We start from the raw sequence: 20,575 nt of genomic DNA, 5'->3' as shown, positions 1-20,575 counted from the left end.
CTCGCCACATCTTCCTTTAATTTTAAGATAAGATACTGTACAGTTAACTGTCATTACTGCTGTAGGCAGAGCTGTAAACACACAGAGCTCTTTAAAACCTTATTAAGGCTCCTTGAGGCATCGTAACGCATCACCACAGCCTTCTGGTTGCCTTCATTACATCAGGGACTAACTGATAGTCTCTATTGCTTTCATATACATGCAACATGTACCTGTGTAGATGTACATACAGTAGTAGAAGCACTGTTTTTGAAATGTTTGTAGGTAGTAATACTTCAAAACCAGGAATCCACAGTGTAATGATGTCAGATGTTAAAATTCAAATGATCCAACAGATGAGCAGGTAAATCACCACAGTGTCTGGAATATAAAGAAGAGGATTTACCTCCTGAATCCACTACACACATCTGTCCCTGTGAGCAAGTGGGTGAGGAGGGCAGCAGAACCCAAAGAAGCCGAACCCCAACATGCAGGTGATACTCCAGCATGTCCAGCTGTCCTGTGTCCAGGAGTGGACTAACCTCCACCGAGACCCTTCAACCTCCAGGCTGTAGAAAACCAAATCACCTCCTGTTCAACATGAAAACACACAAGACAGAAGATGTTCAGGATTCTGTTGAGTCTATTCATGTTCCTACAATGTCTTTACTTTTCTTTTACGATTAATTATTAAAAGTTAATGAAACAGAAAGAAACACACTAAACATCTTTTCTATCAGGAGGTGGACTTAATATTTTTTAATCCAGTTTGACGGAAGGGATTTGGGAAAAACTGCAGTAGGTGGTGTTAAATTCATTTCCATTATTTCTTTGACTGACTGTTTAGTTAGGTTGACTTCACAACACATTCAGCTCCACAAACTAACTCAAACTACACCCGGACTAGTTCAATGTCTAACCACAGTGGGAAATCAGTTTCTCCACTAGAGGGCAGTCAGCGCCATCACAGCCACATCAGCCTGTTAAACCAGGACTCATCAATGATGCTGTGAGGACATTGCTGTGATTTAACCCTGCTGAACATCAGGACAGGCTGCTCAACAGGCAGTAAAATGAGTTTGGAAACAACCCAACCTGCTGTCACTAGTTTCTAACAACAAACAGCCTGCGCTACAGATAAGGACTTTAACTCGCAGAGGTATTGTTGGAGGGCCATGTTTTGTTTTTTCCTCCTAGGAAAAGAGAGATAAGCAGCAAAATACACAGATCACAATACCAAACAGAAACGAGACGAGTGAGCGTGAATAAACTGCTACTATAATAGACAAGTTACAGCCAGTATTCTTTTTTATACTGCTTGTTTTCCATGAATGTTTTTGTGCCAACAAAAACATCAGATAAACCATGTTTTTCTTTTAGAGAAAACGTGACCTCGAAGTCACAGGCATGTATAAAACACGGGACTAAAGCAGGAAATAAAACAAGCTTTATTTCTTTTGTTGTGATTGTTGCCTGTTCATTAAAGAGACCTATTTTATTGGACAACAATGGAGCTCTGCCACAGACAAATAAGCTCCAGGGTTTATTTTCAAAAGACAATACTGGGCAGGTGAATTCATTTTTTTCTAGTTTTGGTATTTTGATGGAAAAACAGGTAGAAAATCAACTGACCTGTCTTTTAAATGGCTTCAGGTTCATATTACAAAATGTCTACTACGTCTTTAAAAGGATCCACAGAAGAAAAAACTGAGCCGAGAGAGTAAATTCATAAAAATGCAGTTAGTGTACAAGAAGGGCCAAATACTGTGCAAGGCGAGTGTGACCTCATCAGAAGTACAAAGTGTTTATAGTTGTGGAACATGGAGTGAAAAGCCGCCGTCATGTAGAAGGAAAAGATGTAATACTTGTTTAAAGAGAATCTGTAAAGTTCTCACAGCTTATCTTGCATCTTTAAACTGTGCTTTAAAGAACAAACAAAAAAAGAGTAACTACAGAAAACAAAACAAACCAAAAAAAAAAAACAACAAAAAAAAAAAACAGGCAAAATCAAATCAAAACAAAAAATAAGGGGAATAAAATCTGTTAATACTGTTCTAGGTTGCTCCGGCTGGTATTAATAACTGCATTGTCTTGTCAATCCAGCTCACACCCGTCGCATCACATACACTGAAGAGGCTTTTTTAGCTATTAACTTAGTATTTTTGGAGCTAAACACGACTACTAGCCCGAGGCCACTGAGGCGTGTTTGCGTCAACCTGCTGGTAACACAAGGACTTCAAGTCTTTCAATTTCAGCAACAATAGGATGAAATGTATTCCTGCTCACAACATTGTTGGAGGTATTTTCATGCTTGATTGTGCACATAATACTTTGCTCTGAAGGGTGATCTATTTACCGTCATTTCCTTTTGGCAACAGATCAGTGAACTTTTTCCCTCGACTCTGTCCAGGTTGTGACAAGTCCATACCCATTTACCGTCATAATCCTTGTGACACTTCCTGTTCTGAGAAACAACAACAAAAAAAAAAAAAAAAAAAAAAAAACTGCTGAGTGGCTTTCCATCAGTCTTCAGCTATGACCTTAACAGATTTGGCTCACACTTGACTTTATGAAATGTTCACTGCCTCCCTGCAGTTACCTCCACTTTAAACATTTTATTTTCACAAAAACCATCACAAAATCTTAATCTCACTTTTCCAGAGAGCACAACTGACATCCTGACTGTGTTAGAGAGTTGATGAACCCTTCTGACCCCACCTCTTCATGTCTCCACAGGACTCACGGTAACACAGACCGCACTGACACATCATCACCATAACACCACGCTGACTCACTTCTTGACACGAGTGAATCAGCCGACACGCCGGCCCTGCTCTGGTGATTTAGGCTGCTGGGAAGCCGAGGACGGGTGCTGCGATTTAGGATTCACCACAGTGACTGGAGACATTTTTAAGAAGCCACAAGACCTTTACTGTGTGTGTTTTTCTGAACAGTTTGTTCAGGACTGTATTTTGTCTACTAGGCAAAAATCACAAACAAAATCTGAATGAAAACACTGATCAGTGCATGCAAAAAAAAAAAAAACAAGCCACTGATCAACGAATAATTTTTCTTACATGATTGCATTTTTCATTGCAGTCATATTGGAGATTGGGTGAATATTTCCAAATTAGAATGTAAAACAAAGAGTGGAGCTGTTACAAGATTTTAAAGACTAAATGTAGTATAAAAGTGATTTTTTAACAACTTTCCAGTTTTTCTTTTCCTTTCGGCTGCTCCCTTCAGGAGTTGCCACAGCGAATCATCTGCCTCCATTTAACCCTATCCTCTGTATCCTCCTCACCCACACCAACTATCCTCATGTCCTCATTCACTACATCCAAGAACCTCCTCTTTGGTCTTCCTCTAGGCCTCCTTCCTGGCAGCTCTAACCTCAGCATCCTTTTACCAATGTATTCACTGTCCCTCCTCTGAACATGTCCAAACCATCTCAATCTGGCTTCCCTGGCTTTTTCTCCAAAACATCTAACATGAGCTGTCCCTCTGATGTCCTCATTCCTGATCCTATCCATCCTCGTCACTCCCAGAGAGAACCTCAACATCTTCAGCTCTGCTACCTCCAGCTCTGCCTCCTGTCTTTGTCTCAGTGCCACTGTCTCTAAACCAGACAACATTGCTGGTCTCACCACTGTCTTGTCCACCTTTCCTTTCATTCTTGCTGACACTCTTTTGTCACACATCACACCTGACACTTTCCTCCACCCGTTCCAACCTGCTTGCACACGTCTCTTCACTTCTTTTCCACACTCTCCGTTGCTCTGGACTGTTGACCCTAGGTACTTAAAATCCTCCACCTTCTTCACCTCTACTCCCTGTAACCTCACCGTTCTACTTGAGTCCCTCTCATTTACACACATGTACTCTGTTTTACTGCAGCTAACCTTCATTCCTCACTGTCTTACAGCTCTCATACATGTCCTGCACCACTCGAACATACTTCTCTGCCACACCAGTACGCTTCTCCTCCATTCCTCAGGCATCCTCTCACTCTCCAAGATCTTGTTAAGTAGCCCAGTCAAAAACTCTACTGCCACCTCTCCTAAACACTTCCATACCTCCACAGGTATGTCGTCAGGACCAACTGCCTTTCCACTCTTCATCCTCTTCAATGTCTTCCTCACTTCATCCTTACTGATCTTTGCTACTTCCTGCTCCACAACAGTCACCTCTTCTACTCTGTGCTCTCTGACATTTTCCTCATTCACCAACTCTTCAAAGTTTTCCTTACATCTTTCCATCACACTTGAGGCACCTGTCAACACATTTCCATCCCTGTCCTTAATCACCCTAACCTGCTGCACATCCTTCCCATCTGTCTCTCTGCCTCGCCAACCTGTACAAATCCACCTCTCCCTCCTTAGTGTCCAACCTATCATACAAATCCTCATACACACTTTGTTTGGCCTTTGCCACCTCTACCTTCACTTTACACTGCACCTCCCTGTACTCCTGTCTGTCCTCTTCTGTCCTCAGTGTCCCACTTCTTCTTAGCTAACCTTTTCTTCTTAACACACTCCTGAACTTCCTCATTCCAACACCAAGTCTCCTTATCTGCCTTCCTCTTTCCAGATGACACACCAAGTACCCTCCTACCTGTCTCCCTGATCCTTTTAGCTGTAGCTGTCCAGTCATCTGGAAGAACCTCCTGACCTCCCAGAGCCTGTTTCAGCTCCTCCCTGAAAGCCACACAACACTCTTCCTTTTTCAACTTCCACCACTTGGTCCTCTGGTCTGCCCTTGTCCTCTTCATCTTCCTCACCACCAGAGTCATCCTACACAGCACCATCCTATGCTGTCTGGCTACACTCTCCCCAGCCACTACTTTCCAGTCACTGATCTCTTTCTGGTTGAAATGTCTGCACAAGATGTAATCAACTTGTGTGCTCCTGCCTCCACTCTTATATGTCGCCCTATGCTCCTCCCTTTTCTGGAAAAATGTGTTAACTACAGCCATTTCCATCATTTTTGCAAAGTCTACCACCATCTGTCCTTCTGCATTACTGTCCTGCATACCAAACGTACCCATCACTTCCTTGTCACCTCTGTTTCCCTCAACATGTCCGTTGAAGTCTGCCCCAATCACCTCTCACCCTGAATCTCATCCATCCCCCTCCAGAATCTCTCTTCTAACCTGTGGGGCATAACCACTGACAACATTCAACATCACACCTTCAACTTCCAGCTTCAGACTCATCACCCTATCTGACACTCTTCACCTCCAGAACAGTCCCTACATTCAAAGTCCCTACTCTAAGTCCCACACTCCTGCCCTTCCTCTTCTCTCTTTGCCCACGAACACGCCTTCCTCCTCTCCTCCTTTGACCAACAGTAGTCCAATCGCCACTGGCGCCCTGTAAGTCAACAGCACCATTGGCGGTCGTTGTTAACCCGGGCCACGACTGATCCGGTATGGAAGTCATATTTGTGATTGGCATGTTTGATTTGACTTAAATTGTATATCAGATGTCCTTCCTGACACAACCCTCTGCAATGACCTGGACTTGGGACCAGCACATGAAGACACTGGATTGTGCCCACTGTGGTTACATTTTTTTAACAACTTTCCAGTTACTATGATTAAATGTACTATTAAAATACAGTCATTAAATGTTTCTACAAATTTACACTAATCCCATCAGTCTGATTTCATTTTCTGCATCCAGCAGCAATCTGTCCCCATCAAATTACAGCTTAATAAATATATTTAACATGTAATGACACAGGATCTCAGCTTTATCATCCATTAAGGAAATTCAGGTCTACACTACACTGAATGAAATCCAACTTATCGACATTTTTCTCCACCCTGGGCTCTTTTACTGCTCCGTTTTTAAAGATAACTGCCTGCCACACATTTATATTTTCCAGTAAAATAGAGGCTCTTACCTTTATTTACCCGTGAGTCATAGTTTCAGAGCTCCATTGATGATTGTTGTGTTCATTCAACACACACACACGCACACACGCACACACACACACGCACACACACACACACACACACACACACACACACCTCTGAGTTTACTGAACTGACTTGGCAGCTTAGGTGTTATCACATAATAAATGACTGCTTGATTATCCGAACTTGTGAGCAAAGAGCTGCTTATTTACTTATCCAACAGACTGATTCTGTCCACTTGATTAATACAAACCCAGCATTCACTCTATTTTTTTAATCTCCGTTTTGATTTCCACCAACTCCTGAGGGAAATATTTGACTAACAGCCAAATGCTCCGCTGTGCTCAGCAGCAAGTTGCAAATTGTGTCTACCTGCTGTTTGCAGCTGAGCAGGTGGTGAACATCGGGTTTCTTTTTTTTGTTGCTGTTGCTGGAAATGAGGTTAATGAGAACAGTAAGACTGAACCAAAACAGTCAAGCTGTGACTGTAAAAACCAAATGCTTCTAAATACTAAGGGCAATAGCACATTCAGATGATAAATCTTGTCGAGTGACTCATTTCACATCAAAATATAAAAATAAAAATAATGGAAAAAAAAAAAAAAAAGCACATGCTGCCCACTGATTGGATTTGGATTATACTAACCTTTAATTAAATAAACTAAGTTTATTAATGTTTAGTGTATGTGTACATGTCTGGGTGTTTGCACCTGAAGTCATCTCAGAAGAAATTCTTGATGAGAGGAGTGACGAGTTTCACCCACAGCTTGACATGGCGGTCCGGCCGCTCAAACGTGGAGCTGGACACCTCAGTGGAGCGCTGGTACAACATCTCCTGCTCCTGAGAGGCACAGAGTTTAAAACTCAGGTGTGGTCTCAGAGCAGTAAAGTTACTCAGTCATTCATCATCCTTTCTGACTGTGGTTAGAGAACAAAAACACAGCCCACCTCCTGCAGCTGGCTCTGCAGCTCCTCGTTCTCTGTTACTATGGCGATTTGGGCCTCCAGGTCACGGTGAACGGAGCGGTAACCAAAATTAGGGGAGCCAATCAGAGTGAGGCAAGGCCGCTCCTGTCCTTGGAGGTAATACCACAAACCTGCAGGAGAGGAAAAGCAGAATGAGCCAGTGAAGAGGGAATGCTTCAGAGAGCAGCTTCCAACAGGGATTTCTATCAGCCCAAACCACAACTAAAAGGAAGCACATGCAGAAATCCCCAGCGTCGATCCAAAACCCTGAAGTATGAGAGAGTGTGAGTGTACATCCTTGTCCTGAGGCTATAACAGAATGACTGTACAAGTCCTCTTCTCTCACGCTACATACCACTGTGACCACAAGAACAGCAGAACAGGGATAAGAACAGAGCGTAATGTCATTTATTATTTTCACTGAGCCAAACACTGATCTGGAGAGAGCTCAGGATTTGACTGTGATATTTTGCATTGTATATGTTAATATGGGGATTAGTCTTGAAATAATAAGATGAATGATTGATCCACAGAAAGCAAAAGTTGAGCAGAGTAAGAGAATAAAATCATTGTTATATAATGTTTTGGAACCTGACAGAACATTATAGTTTATCTTACAGATGATGACACCAAATATTTTTTAACATTTACTATCAATCATTAGTAACAAGCAGCTCATCCTTTTATAAAGTTCTGTTTCATTAGGCTGTTAATAATATGTACTCACTTGGCATCAAAAATTCACACTACCTGAAGAACACAATTATCACTGTGGCCACAAAAATGTCTTCTTTTTGGTAACGACAGTTTTGACTAATAGACAAACACCACATAGACACACTGGGATTTCATTTAGCTTTACTTCAGCCTGGTTTTAGATCTCTGACTCAACCTCATATTTGTTCCGAGGTTTATACAGATGTGGTGTGCTTACTGATGACTGTTTCCACCCAGAAAAGATAACAGAGTCAGTGCCGACGTCTTTCTGCATACATGCACAAAAAGCAGAAAACTGTTCTTCTGTAACATGTATCGTGCTTTCTGCACACACACAGGAATTTAGACAAAATAAGAAACATGGAAGCATCACTTAGGTATCTTTTCTGACGTTGTATATTAAACTCTTAAAAACTCAAAAAGTAACTGATAGAAGAATAGAGCTGTTAGTTGTAGCCATACTGGACATGGGGAGTGTTTCAACCGACCTTTAGCGTGGAAGGTCCACTGTGGCCTGTGGTACTCGTGCAGGTGGACTCTCTTCTGTTGGCCCAGCTGGTACACCTGGTTGTAAAACTGTCTGGCGATGTGGATGTAAGCTGCAGGGATCGCTCCAGCGACACCCTTGGCTCCGAAGAACCCGTTGACCTCGGGGGAGGCAGTAAGGATGCGGTAACGGGCTCCGGGCCCGAGCACCAGCCTCACGTACGCCCGGGTCAGGTTGAAGTAACCTGATGTTAGAAACACAGTGGAGTCCGGCCCGGCATCTGTCAGCAGGCGCTGGCGTTTCAGTGAAGGAAAGTGAAAACAGACAAGTTACAGACATGTTTTTAATTTCTGACGTTGTGAAAATGAACTGGTTGCTATGTTATTAACTGTGGCAAACACATGGTCATTATTATTACTGCTGCATAAGTATGGCTGATGATAGGGCTGGATGATATGAACTAATATTAGGATGATTACTCACATTCATCTGGTCAATATTAAACTTTACAATACAGTTACGTGCTGTTTAACACACCAGGATATTGTGTCTCCTTCCTCATGTTTGCTCGTCTAATTTTTTTTGTCTTAATTATTTGCTGTATTAAAAGTTAATAGTGGACTTATTGACTGTAGCTTACTCTAAATGACTGGTTTAATTATATGAGGTGCAGACAACTTATTTATAGAATATAAGATAAATTGAAGTTGAGAAAAGTCTATATATACACTTTATTTACACCAAAACACAGGGGTTAGCTTTGTGCACTGGAGAGCAGATACTCATTGTGATGCAAAATCTGATAAAACTGAAAATTGTCCTGCAACCAGATCAACTAGTAAATAGCAACTATAGTTTAATGTAAATAATAAAACAGTGTTTCTCTACAGGCAAAGCAGAAAATGTTAAATAGATGCACAGAAACATTTGTGACATTTGTGCTGTTGTAATAAATTTCAGTTTATTGCACTCTGGTTATTTTATTGTGTTCATTCCCAGAATGTGTGACTAATAAACACCAAATAAATGTTCAAATATTTATCAACAGATTCTTATTCAGGTACCTGATCATTAGTCACATTATTTTATTAGTCATGAGTTCAAAACCTCCATCAAGTGATATTTGTCTAAAAGGAAAATAAGCATCATCAGCATTTAGAAGACGTGTTTTTGTCAGTTTTATCTCCAAATATGACTCAGCCGATCAGAAGTAGCCAGGTGTGGAGCCTCACCTGTGTCACCTGTTCATCCACCTGGATCCCCAGAGGTTTCATCTGAATCAGAGGGAACACCCAGGTGTCTTCATCCTCCCCCATCCCCTCATCCTCAGAGTCCTCTGACCGGCTCAGCAGCTGCTGTCTCATTTGTGCCGTGTTCACAACCTCCATGATCCGCTTCCTCGCCACTGCTGAGAAGTCCTGTCTGTTGCCTAGTTGCCATGGAGATACAAAACACGCGCATACACTTAGAGATAAGTGGGTGCAGTGGGAGACAGATGTGGTCTTTGGGTCAAAATGCCCTGGACTCTGAGTGCATGTGTACATGAGCTAGTGCTGCTATCTTTGTGAGGACCAATTTTAGTTTTATACCATCGCAGTGAGGACATTTAGGCCGGCCCTCCCTTATTTTAGAACACTTCTAATTCCTGCTACATGTCCATTGAAACAGTATAACCCATAATAGCGTACATTTACTAACTTTTGATTTAACACTAATCAATGCACCATCAGTATTAAAAGGTTTGATTAGACCAAACTGCAGTAATAAAGAAATAAGGTGTCATGTGAGCAGAACAAACTATTGTTTTTAGACTTTGTTTGCCATTGTAGTATTTCTAGCAATGGGGATAATTGAGCCTGACAAAACTTTTGCAAACAGAGTGAGAGAGGGTCAGAAGAAATCATGAGCACAAACTCAAGCTGACTAAATGTAGTGAAGTAATTGAGAAAATGCTTTAGATGTAGTGACCCTGCAGGTCTCTCACTACAAACTAAAAGTCTGTCTGACATGGAAAATTGTCATCACCCCAAATCTGGAAAGGTCTGGACATTCATTTCATGTACTTTATGTATATAATATATGTATGTACAGTAATAAGCATCCCTGGTCCCATTCTTGTTGAGCAGTGACACACTGTCACACCCTTCCTTCATCCGAGAACATGACCTTAACTTTGCTTCTACTTTCTTTCTTCTCATTGATTATCAGTTAGATATCTTTGTCATTCTTACTAATTAGATTTCATTAGAATTTAACCAGCATTTGCTTCTCTTTCTGAATTAACAGTGTGTGAGTGTGTGTGTGTGTGCGCGCGCGTGTGTCAGTTCCCACTGCATATCGTCTTCCAGCAACACTGTGACATCACAACTCTATTCCTGGTGTTCGTTCCCGCTGGTCCAGATCCTGCAGACATGATGTCATTTATCCCTCAAGCTAACATCCTGGCAGCCTGTGCTCCAGTTACAGACACACTGTACGAGTGTGTGTGTGTTTGTGCATGAAAATCCTGACAATTTCACATCCGGCTGCCTGGCTAGCCAACAGTTCTGTCCATCTTTCTGCTGTATTAACACACACACACACACACACACCCTGTCTCTCACACAGTCTGTCTCTCTGATCATCTCATCTATCTGCGTGTCTAAGCTTTCACCCTCCATTAGTGAAATCCATCGGCTCCTCCGTTCAAAACCAGGCCAGTGCCACCATAACTGAGAATGAAGTGTCAAACTGTGTCAAAACAGTTTGGAGGGTAAACATGCACGTGTGCACACACGCACGCACGCGCGCGCGCGCGCACACACACACACACACACACACACACACACACACACACACACACACACACACACACACACACACACACACACACACACACACACACACACACACACACACACACACACACACACACACACACACACACACACACACACACACACACAAAATACGTATCTGGTTTCTTGCCTTTGTACGGGTGCACCATGCCCTCGAGCATTGTGACCGAGTCATCGGGCTGAAGCTGCAGGGAAATGTCACCCACTGCCTCCACCAGGTCAGAGAAGAAGTCTGCGACCTCGCTGCAGTTCTCCAGCAGCACATATCGGTCCTGTCTGTTGGTGAAGTAGGAGTCGCTGAGGTTGGCCCTAAAATACAGAGGCATTTTTTAAGAGAGCAGAGAGACCCTGATACCTCCCTGAACTGTGGGCCTAAGAAGAGTTGTTGCTGTATGCTGGTTGTTAATCCTAAGGAAACATTGTGATTATATTTGATCTGATAGTTACTTGATTTGATAGTTACAGTGGAAGTGTGGTACAGTTCAAGAGCAGTCAGAATACAATCTGAGCTCCACCTGGAAAAAAAAATGTTACATCACAGAAGCAAGAAAACATAAAATGCATTCTGATGTATGCCAAGAGAATAACATACAGCATCGTGGTATTTTTCCTACACTTGTATATTTTTTTGCTGCTTGTACTGGTGGTTGTGCTCCTGTCAGTCTCTTTGTCCAAGGATTCACATGTGTGAGTTCATGTGGAATGATACAGTAGATGTGCCTTTTTTTTTTTTTTTTTTTACTAGCTAGTTGCTATTGCTTAGTGCACATGGTATTTTGCTTACTTTCCTCATGAGCCAGTTCAGCGTAAGCACCACGTGTCATTTTGTGTGCAGAACTGAAATGGAGTGGAAACCACACAAACTGTCACTGTGCCCACTTGGTTTGGAGCACACCCAGTGTTCTCCATTTTACATGCATACATCTAACTACGCCCTGAGAACATTTCATAGCAATGGTGGTCAACACCTGCACTTTGATCAAAAATGCCTTATGCAAACACATTAGAACAAGATTAAACACAGGTGAAAGCAGACCAGTGTGAGGATGGACAAAAGGACTAAAAGGACTTGGTGAGTGAAAACCAGGCTGAACTTTCTGTTTAAGGATCAAAATACCCGCTAATGATAATGCTGTCGTCAAACAGGTAGACTTTGATGTGCTGGACTCCGATAGTCTCGTTGAAGCGCTGAGGGACCAGCATCCGCAGCAGCCCCCTTAGGTCTGGTGTGTGGTATAGAGAGACCCGCATCTGAGATGTGAAGCGCTGCAACAACGGCAGTAGCATGGTTCTCGAGTTAATCTGCCCTGCAGGCAAAACACAACCACACACAAGCATTCAGTATGATGAGTGCGGTGCTCTGTGTGGATCAGCAACAAAGAGACAGCTTAGAATACACCAACCACCTCGTGATCCGCGTGTGTAGTCCAGTAAAATAGAGACTTTTAGGTCAGATGCATGACTGCAGTCCTGTGAGCGTTGGAGAGCTTCTTCCATGCAGTCCACCTGAACAAATACACAGAAAGCAGTGGAGGACAATTATTTATGCAGCAGAACTTTTTATGAAACAGTTTGTTAAGAAAATTCCTCTAACACAAAGCAAAGTCAAAAGCATTGCAGGAAAGTTTCTCACGACTTCTATCTGGCAGATAAGCCTCAGGGAAGTGTTTAACATGATCCACTATGCAAAGTAGGTTATAGAGAAGACACAAATACCAAAAATATCAGACCTGTTAACTTCTTAAACATGAGATTTTACTGCTTTGCTCTATTCTATATCATTCATACTTGGTTTTTCATGGCTGGTTGGTAAGAACGAGACATTTAGAAAGATGTGACCTTGGCTTCTAGAAAATTATAATAGCTATTCTTAATATTGTTTCTGTTTTTCTGTGTAAAACAATTAATTTATAGACAATTATTAGTTATTTGTTCAGGTAATTTATCATAGAAATGTCACAAACATTTATTAACCCACATTCACCAAATTCAGGTTGTGAGCTGTTGGTTAGATAAAACAGGAATACACAGGACTAGTTGAATAATTTACAGCAGATATAATTTATCAAACACGGAGGCAGCGTTTTATTATCTGTTTCCTGAGCGTGGGAAAAGAATGACTAACCACTGTTCACAGAGAGGAAAGGGCTTCTGTTCAGAGGGCACCACTGGTAGCGAGTGTCTTTATTTGTGGTGAGCTTGGCATTTGTTCCCCTCCTGATATCAAACCGATGCTTTTTTACCTCAGCTAAATTGTGCATCTGGCGCCCAAATGCATCCATTATACGTCATGTGAGAGTGCCTGTTTACATGCCAGTAAAACATTTCTCCTTTCCAGTAGAGAGCTCTTTGGGGATATCTGCACCACCACACTTCCAGCTCTGGAAGTTTCCCCCAGAGTGAATCTGACGATGAGCGGGTGCTCTGAGGAAAAACGATTTTTCCTCAAGCAGAGAAACAGCATTTGTTATTACGCTACGTAAGCTTTGCCTAAACTGTTACCAGTAACTAATTAAAAATGTTTGTGTTCTCTGTTGCTGTTAACCAACTATGGGTCTCAGGAGGAGGAGCCCCATCCGGCCTGCAAGGTAATTTCATAATGACCCCCCCCCCACTCACACACATTTATAATTAACTGTTGCATCTGGTCTTCTAGTGTTTTTATTTTTCCCTGTTTAACAATTAATTGAGCCGCACCAAACTGTTACAAATGTGTTGGAATAAGTATTTTAGCTATGGATTTTTTTCACTGGCACACAAGACACTACTTTTCAAATCCCAAAGTAATTTTTACCTGGAGAAGGGTTGGATAATTAGGTTTTGGTGGCATTTAATGAGACTGATTACTGTTTTTAAAAGGAAAGCTTTATTACAACCTACAGCTGGACCAATAAATCAGTGACATTGGTTTAGTGGCCAATATTGCACATACAAATTAAGATATATACACATCCATATGGAGTACTCTACATAGGTTTAGATTCTTATCTATTGTGCAATACCACCAGGGAGGCATCATGTCAGTCCCAAATTCATTCTACAGCAGGAGAATGACACTACACATACACCCAGGCCCATCTTCAGAGGGGAGCCCTGACAGGGGACTCATCTCAGCAGCAGGCCTGGATCACATGAAGAGACAGAGCCTAAATCCACAACCCTGACCAATACATAAAAAACTGTGCTTTATAGAATTGCCTTTGTAGGTTGTGTGCTGTACATTATTCTCCTCACCTGCACCTGCATGTAACTAAATAGAGTATGCAGGTGCAACTGTCAGTATAAGCTTAGTTTCTTTTGTGTTGAGCCTGGGATCACTGTTGTGTTTAGGATAAACTCACCTGTAGTTTGCATTTTTCTCAACCACAGACCATGCTCACATTTCAGTACTGAACTGATTTCAGTTCATTGTGTCCAATTACAGGCAAACCTGGGCCCGAGAATAAAAGCCATATGAACTCACTGCACCTTATTGACTCACATTTCTAGTAATCCATCATCCTGTGAGGTTACAGAGTTTGGCAGCAATCACAGTGGATTCAAAAGCTTTTAACTGTAATTAAGCATGTTTGACTTGTCTCTGCCTTTTTCTGTAATTCACCCTCACTGCTGCTGCTGGTACCAGTCAGAAAAAAAAACATGAAAAACAGCTGAATATGAGCAAAACAGCAGACTGTGGTTTACTCTGGGCTAATTGTTGTTATGCTGGGCTTTCCAAGCATGAAGAACAGCAGGCCATCACATGCCAACACTGGTGTCCTTACACCCATAAACCCTTGTATTATGGGGTCATTCCTTGTAGTGCATTTTCATTCTGAACAAACCATACTGTGGTTTTCTTGGAAAAGGACCGTGACTCACATTTTCTGGCATCTCTGACCAGTTTTTTGGCATCTACCTGTGTTTGGATGGAACTGTTCTCACCTGCCCAAAATTACAGAAGCAATTTCTCCAGTTAAACAAAAAAAAAAAAAAAAAAAAAGTGAACCAGAAACAAAACTTTCTTTACCAGCTCCTTCTCCAGCTGACCTGTTCCCAGATACAGTGAGGCCATCACCACTCGCCTCTTTGCAGTCTTGATACGAGCCTGAAGTAACAGAAAAAAATAAACAGTCACAACAAAGAATGAGAAAAATGTATTGTAAACTGGAATACAAATACCAGATAAGATAAAATGATGAAACTGTCATCACATGGCACATTTCCTGCTTGTCACCTGTTTTTGTATTTTGTTAAATGACAGATTTTGGCATTTAAAAGTGTTGCTCTTCGCCAATCACTTTGACCAAATTACCTAATTGTATCTAACCATGTCCTCACCCAGTGTCAGCGGGTACTGGCCCGAAACCCTGTGCAGGATAGGTGATATAGATAATGGATGTATGTGACCATGTAGATAGTTTTGGTTTTCCTTGTTCATGTTTTACAATGTCCACCTGTGCATAATGAATGTAAAGACATTAACACTCAGGTGGCCATTTATTAGACATGACTTTGCTACTATAAATCCTCACTTAAGAAAATAATAATGTTCAGTTATTGTTGAAAATGTTTCATATGTCATTATAAATAAACCCAACATAATAAAAGCAGTGATTACTCTGGTGTACATTGTCAGCTGTTTTTATATGGACTAATTCTTTAGTAGATTGCACTTACAGTAAAGTCTGTGGATTGTCAAGTATAACCAGGACACTGTTATTGAATTAAACACCATTTTTAGTGGCGTGAGCAAAGACTGCAACTCTATTATTATTTTCACAGTTGTTTTTTTAGGTAGATGAAAGCCTAAAAAAGGAAACAAACTGTGATGAACATTATTGCACATTCCAGGTCTCCAAAATCTTCAGACGTCGTTGCAGCACGGCAAAATAAATTCCACTCACCATGAGTCATGTCATGACATTTAACTGCCAAAAAGCCTGGTGACCGTCAGTCACGACTAGAGTGTGCCTGTGTGTGTCAAGTGATCTATAAATAACATATTGAAATACCTTCCAGGCAGAACCTTCCCAGCTTTCAAAGTTATGGGGAAGTGTCAATAAAACAAAAATGTTTATGTGAAGCATGCCCTTTCATACACCCCTGAAACGCACTTTAAGCCATGAAAAAAAAAAAAAAAAAAAAAAAACAGTTATACAGTTAAAACAGTTTTATGCAACTGACATTCTTACTCATTTCTGTGTAGTATATTTTTGACCTGATTCATATACTAAGATGCAAATACATCAGGGGTCAAAAAATTTTACTTATAAATTCAAAACAGTTGGAGTGAAATTTTCTTCAATTCAATTCAATCACAATTTTCTTCTTCCAAAATTCGCAACCTTGCGTCTAAGTCTAAGAAAAACAATGGTTTTGTATGATGGAGCTACCGTGCTGCCACAAAACCAACATAAAAACTGCAGCATATTCTGCTTGGTCCTGGAGAAGCTAGATAAAGATACAAAAAGTAAATTCAAACTATAAATTTAATCATTTAGATGCATGTGACTGTAGATTTTTTCCCCTTCTTTGCTGTAGAACCAGTGTATGTATCACTGACCTTCATGGCCTGGTAGAACTGCTCCGGTGATGTGAGAATGTGGATTCGGGTGCCCGGCACCCGGAAGGCAGGGACGTGTTCTGCCATCCATCTAAAGTGGGTGCAGAGGCTGTCTGTGCCCTGAGCTCCAGCTGACCCTGTGGGCCTAGAAACGCACTGAGGGGCTGGGTCGGCTTCGGCCAGCAGTGGAGCCAGTAGCAGCACGGAGGAGCTGCAGGATATGTGGAAATTGCAGATTCAGCAAAAATGTTCATTCTTAAAATATATCTGCAAATTTTCTGCTTAAAACTTCAATGTTAGTATTTGTTCTGTTATCACTGTAAACAGAGAAATCAAGACATTTGAGAATGTCAACTTGGATTCTGGAAAATTGGGATGGATTATGTTTTTGTCTTACATAATCAATTAGACATAAAAAAAAAAAGAATTGGCAGATGAACTATAATAAAAATTATTAGGTCCAACCCTAGAAGCACCTTTCAATACAATGGACTGCATTAGTTTAGCTATGTGTACCTGATAAACCAGCAACTAAGTGTACAACGTACTTAAACTGATTCATATTTAATGCAGATTTAGGTGACACCTAAGAAACATTTATTATTCAGTTTTTATGGACACAGATCTACGATTTTATAGCATGTCTGGATTTTCTTTGCCAATGTCCTAAAACTCACCCCACACCACAGCCCTCTTTTGTCTCTGCCATTCAATCTCACATTCTCATCTGACAATGTCGCCACATTTAGTAGGACAGGGTGGAGTGTTCACCTCAAACAGGACTGAGACCCACATTCGCTGATTGTCAAAGGTCATTCTTTTATATTGACTATGAGTTAAATTCATCCAGAACACACACAGACACACGGTTAACGTTTGACCCACAGAACCCATCTACAAGGAGGAAACAAAACAAAAAAACAGTCCCATTAAAACAAACACAGCTCACTTCTTTTTCCAAATCCACTGTTAGAACTTCTGCTGCAAACTCAAGAAAGGGGATTTCCCTGTTATCTGTGATTTGAGTCCTACCATAAAACACACATTTCTTCAGAAAGCCATGAAACGAATGCAGCGTGAAACTACTTCCTTCTGTCCATATAGGCAAAATATCTTTATATTTACAGTCATGCAAACTACAAACTCTATCTAAAGGAATATATCAAGCTTGTGTAAAGTGAAATTCTTCAGCTGAACATAAAGCCTTCACGGCTCTCTCAGATCAGGTTTCTAAATCCTGATGGAGTGGAGCAAATTTTGCACACCCTGTATCAATGTACTGTAATATGGTCTCTGCACAATCCTTAATAATTAAAGTTATTTTAGCAGTGTTGCACATTACAAAGAAACTGTTGCTTTGGTGACTGTTACAAAGATGACATTTACGTCAAAAGTTAATTATACAAGGCTTTAGACAGAAACTGGTATGTGACACCATCCTGATTTGACACATGTGATAGGAACTAAAGCTTCGTCTTACTTGTAATTCAAAATTCCTCAGCTGGGAACCTGTATGACAACAATAGATCCTTACAGGATTTACCTTCCTCATGCTTCTCAATGAAGCTAGAGACATTCAAAAACGGGTTTAGGCTGATTTTTCATGTTCTTTTATAGTTATACAGTTAGTGTTTATTTTAAGGACGTAGATGCAGATTTCATTCAGTGCTAGTATAGTCATATTGTAATGATACAAACATATTTTTTGAAATATTAATTCTAATATGATGAGCAGACATGCTATATAGCTAAAGGTATGAGGCCATTTTACCCATTTGTGTTTGCTGAACAACTAATTGCAACTCATATGTTGCATTTTAAATTTAACTTTGGGAAACCACGGCAAGGATTTGCTACCAATCATCCACAGGGATGAGCATGGATGCTGGGTGATGAGGTCTGGCTCAGTTCAGTACAGTACAATCCAAAGATGTTAGATGGGGCTGACATAAAGGACACCTTACGAAGCCTGAGTTTGCACACAGCTGCACTGTCATGCTAGAAAGGCCTTTCCTAAACTAATCCCTCAAAAGTGGAAGCACACTGATGTCTAAAATGTCACTGTATGCTGGAGCACTGATATTTACCTTAATCAGAAAAAGGCACCAACACATCCACATATTTTTGGCCATATAGCATACTAAACTGATAATGATATAAAGGAGTCTATAATTATTGGGATACTAATATAAATCCTACTTGTCAACAGTAGTAATAGGAAACACACATATTCCAAACTTTCCCTTGACTTATGTTACTGTTAAGGTTAAATCTGGGATGTAATAATAATGACAATGAAGGTGTGAGACAGGTAAGAAAAAAATAAGTTGATACCAGGTTCTTGTTTCAAGCTCCAACCAGTTTGCATCACTAAACCCAGTTTCTTTTACAGAAACGTGTAAAAGACCCAGGAAGTTCACTTCAAATTAATTTGCCATGATGTCTGGACTCTGTCAAGATCCCAAATAAACCCCAGACAGCGTCAGACTCTTCACAGTTATCCTAAACATTCATGTGAACACTTTTCAACAGGCCTTTTCCACAGAAGAGTTTTGATGTCGCAATAAGGCTAACAAATTTCACGATGTCTGCTGAGGTTTCAGATTTATGATTGTTTAACAGTATGTGGAGTATTTTCCTATCATAAGACAACAGAAGCTATAGTTTTAGTTCAAGTTAACATTACAAAGTCTTCTTCTGTTTTTCTGAGCTGCAGTGACACAAATAAAAGAGAAAATGCACTAACACTGCCAGGAATACCCTCAGGAATGCAAAACAACTTGAGGAATGCCTAAATACCTGGTTGGTAGAGGTGCTGGCCTAAAGTGATGCTGCTTACAGTAACACCTGGATGAAACAAAGCCTCCTTTAATTTGATTAATTTCACCTGTGCCAAAACCACGTGATCTGGCACAATGCTCTGGGCCACACCTGCTGATGTGACTGTTATATCACATACTGGAAGTGTCACATGACCGTAGTAAAAGTGAATGGACAGGCGTCACCTGTGGTTAAATGACTGTTAATGTTAGATCAAAACAAACAAACAAACAAACATTTCTGGGAACATCTACTGTCCTGTTTGCTGAAGGGACATTATAAGTTATAAGTTTAACCTACATTAAACGTTGCTATAAACATATGATTTTCACCCAAAATAGGCTACAAGTTAGTCCTTTAAGGTGGCGGAGCACCGTGAATGAATGGGTTGTTGATTTTGACAAACATAACAGCATCAAAACACGAGTGTCCGATAATGGAAGCATTAGCATTGACAGCATTAGCATCTTTAACTCCTGCGTGATGGTGCGACGTGATGGCGACAGAAAAACTCGCTTTCCTCCTCACGTTTTTTGGACGAACCGTGTCTCTTACCCTCTCCTTCTGTCCCGTGCACGAAAGAGACGGTCAGATATTCGCGTAAAAACGCCGGCAAGGGCCGGTGAGTACACGGACCACACCAGCCTCCTCCAGGACATGGACGCCGACATTGCTGCTGCAGAGACACTTTGAATAACCTTTATCGACACAGCCCCGCGCTCACAGACAAACACTGCTATACTTCAAAAGTTAGATATTTATACTCCACTTGAGTATTATCTTTTCATGCTGCTTTATACTTCTCATTCCACTGTGTTCGTTAGACAGCTTTAACGAGTAGTCACTTCACAGATCAAGATTTTTAAATAAAAAAAAACATTTACTTAAATATTTCCTCTACTACTCCCTTATTGTTTAATTAGTTATTAGTTGTTTTTACCAGTAAGATCTAATAAAAGAGTCAGACACATATAAATGTTTTTCAGCATCTGTTTTTTTTTTTTTTAGTTTTGTTTTTGTTTTTTTGGAGCAGGTTTTACATGTCTTTAAATGATGTACCATGGTCCAGCTGCAACCTACCTTACAACTTCAGTTTTGCAGTAATATCAATTTAACCTGATAATCAGGCTCTTCAGAGGCACACACCATAAAATGTGTATCGGCATTTCTGGTAACAAGTGCTTGATCTTTGCCCTCAGTAAAACCTGTCTAAGGTGTGACCTTGTCTTTCACAACAGGTTTTGAATTGTGTGAAACACTGCATGTAATGTATGTGTGTGTGTGTTTGTTCCAGCCAACTTGTG

General features: G+C 40.8%; 1 protein-coding gene across 1 annotated transcript; it reads right to left on the bottom strand.

Moving 5' to 3' along the window:
- Window positions 1-20: 20 nt before the first annotated feature.
- pgs1 (phosphatidylglycerophosphate synthase 1) lies at window positions 21-19,956 on the bottom strand. The gene is made up of 11 exons (XM_026315028.1): window positions 19,827-19,956; window positions 16,452-16,662; window positions 14,916-14,993; window positions 12,313-12,412; window positions 12,024-12,213; window positions 11,037-11,215; window positions 9,302-9,498; window positions 8,071-8,362; window positions 6,848-6,996; window positions 6,610-6,740; window positions 21-570 (listed from the first exon to the last, which is right to left on the bottom strand). The coding sequence occupies exons 1-10, from the start codon at window positions 19,940-19,942 to the stop codon at window positions 6,621-6,623; spliced, it is 1,632 nt and encodes a 543-aa protein (XP_026170813.1). The 5' UTR covers window positions 19,943-19,956; the 3' UTR covers window positions 21-570; window positions 6,610-6,620.
- Between the last annotated feature and the right edge of the window lie 619 nt (window positions 19,957-20,575).

The sequence above is a fragment of the Mastacembelus armatus genome, chromosome 19, assembly GCF_900324485.2.
Source record: "Mastacembelus armatus chromosome 19, fMasArm1.2, whole genome shotgun sequence".
NCBI classification, from domain to species: domain Eukaryota; kingdom Metazoa; phylum Chordata; class Actinopteri; order Synbranchiformes; family Mastacembelidae; genus Mastacembelus; species Mastacembelus armatus.
The sequence above is the reverse complement of the archived record's forward strand: the minus strand, read 5'-3'. Positions and strand labels throughout refer to the sequence as shown.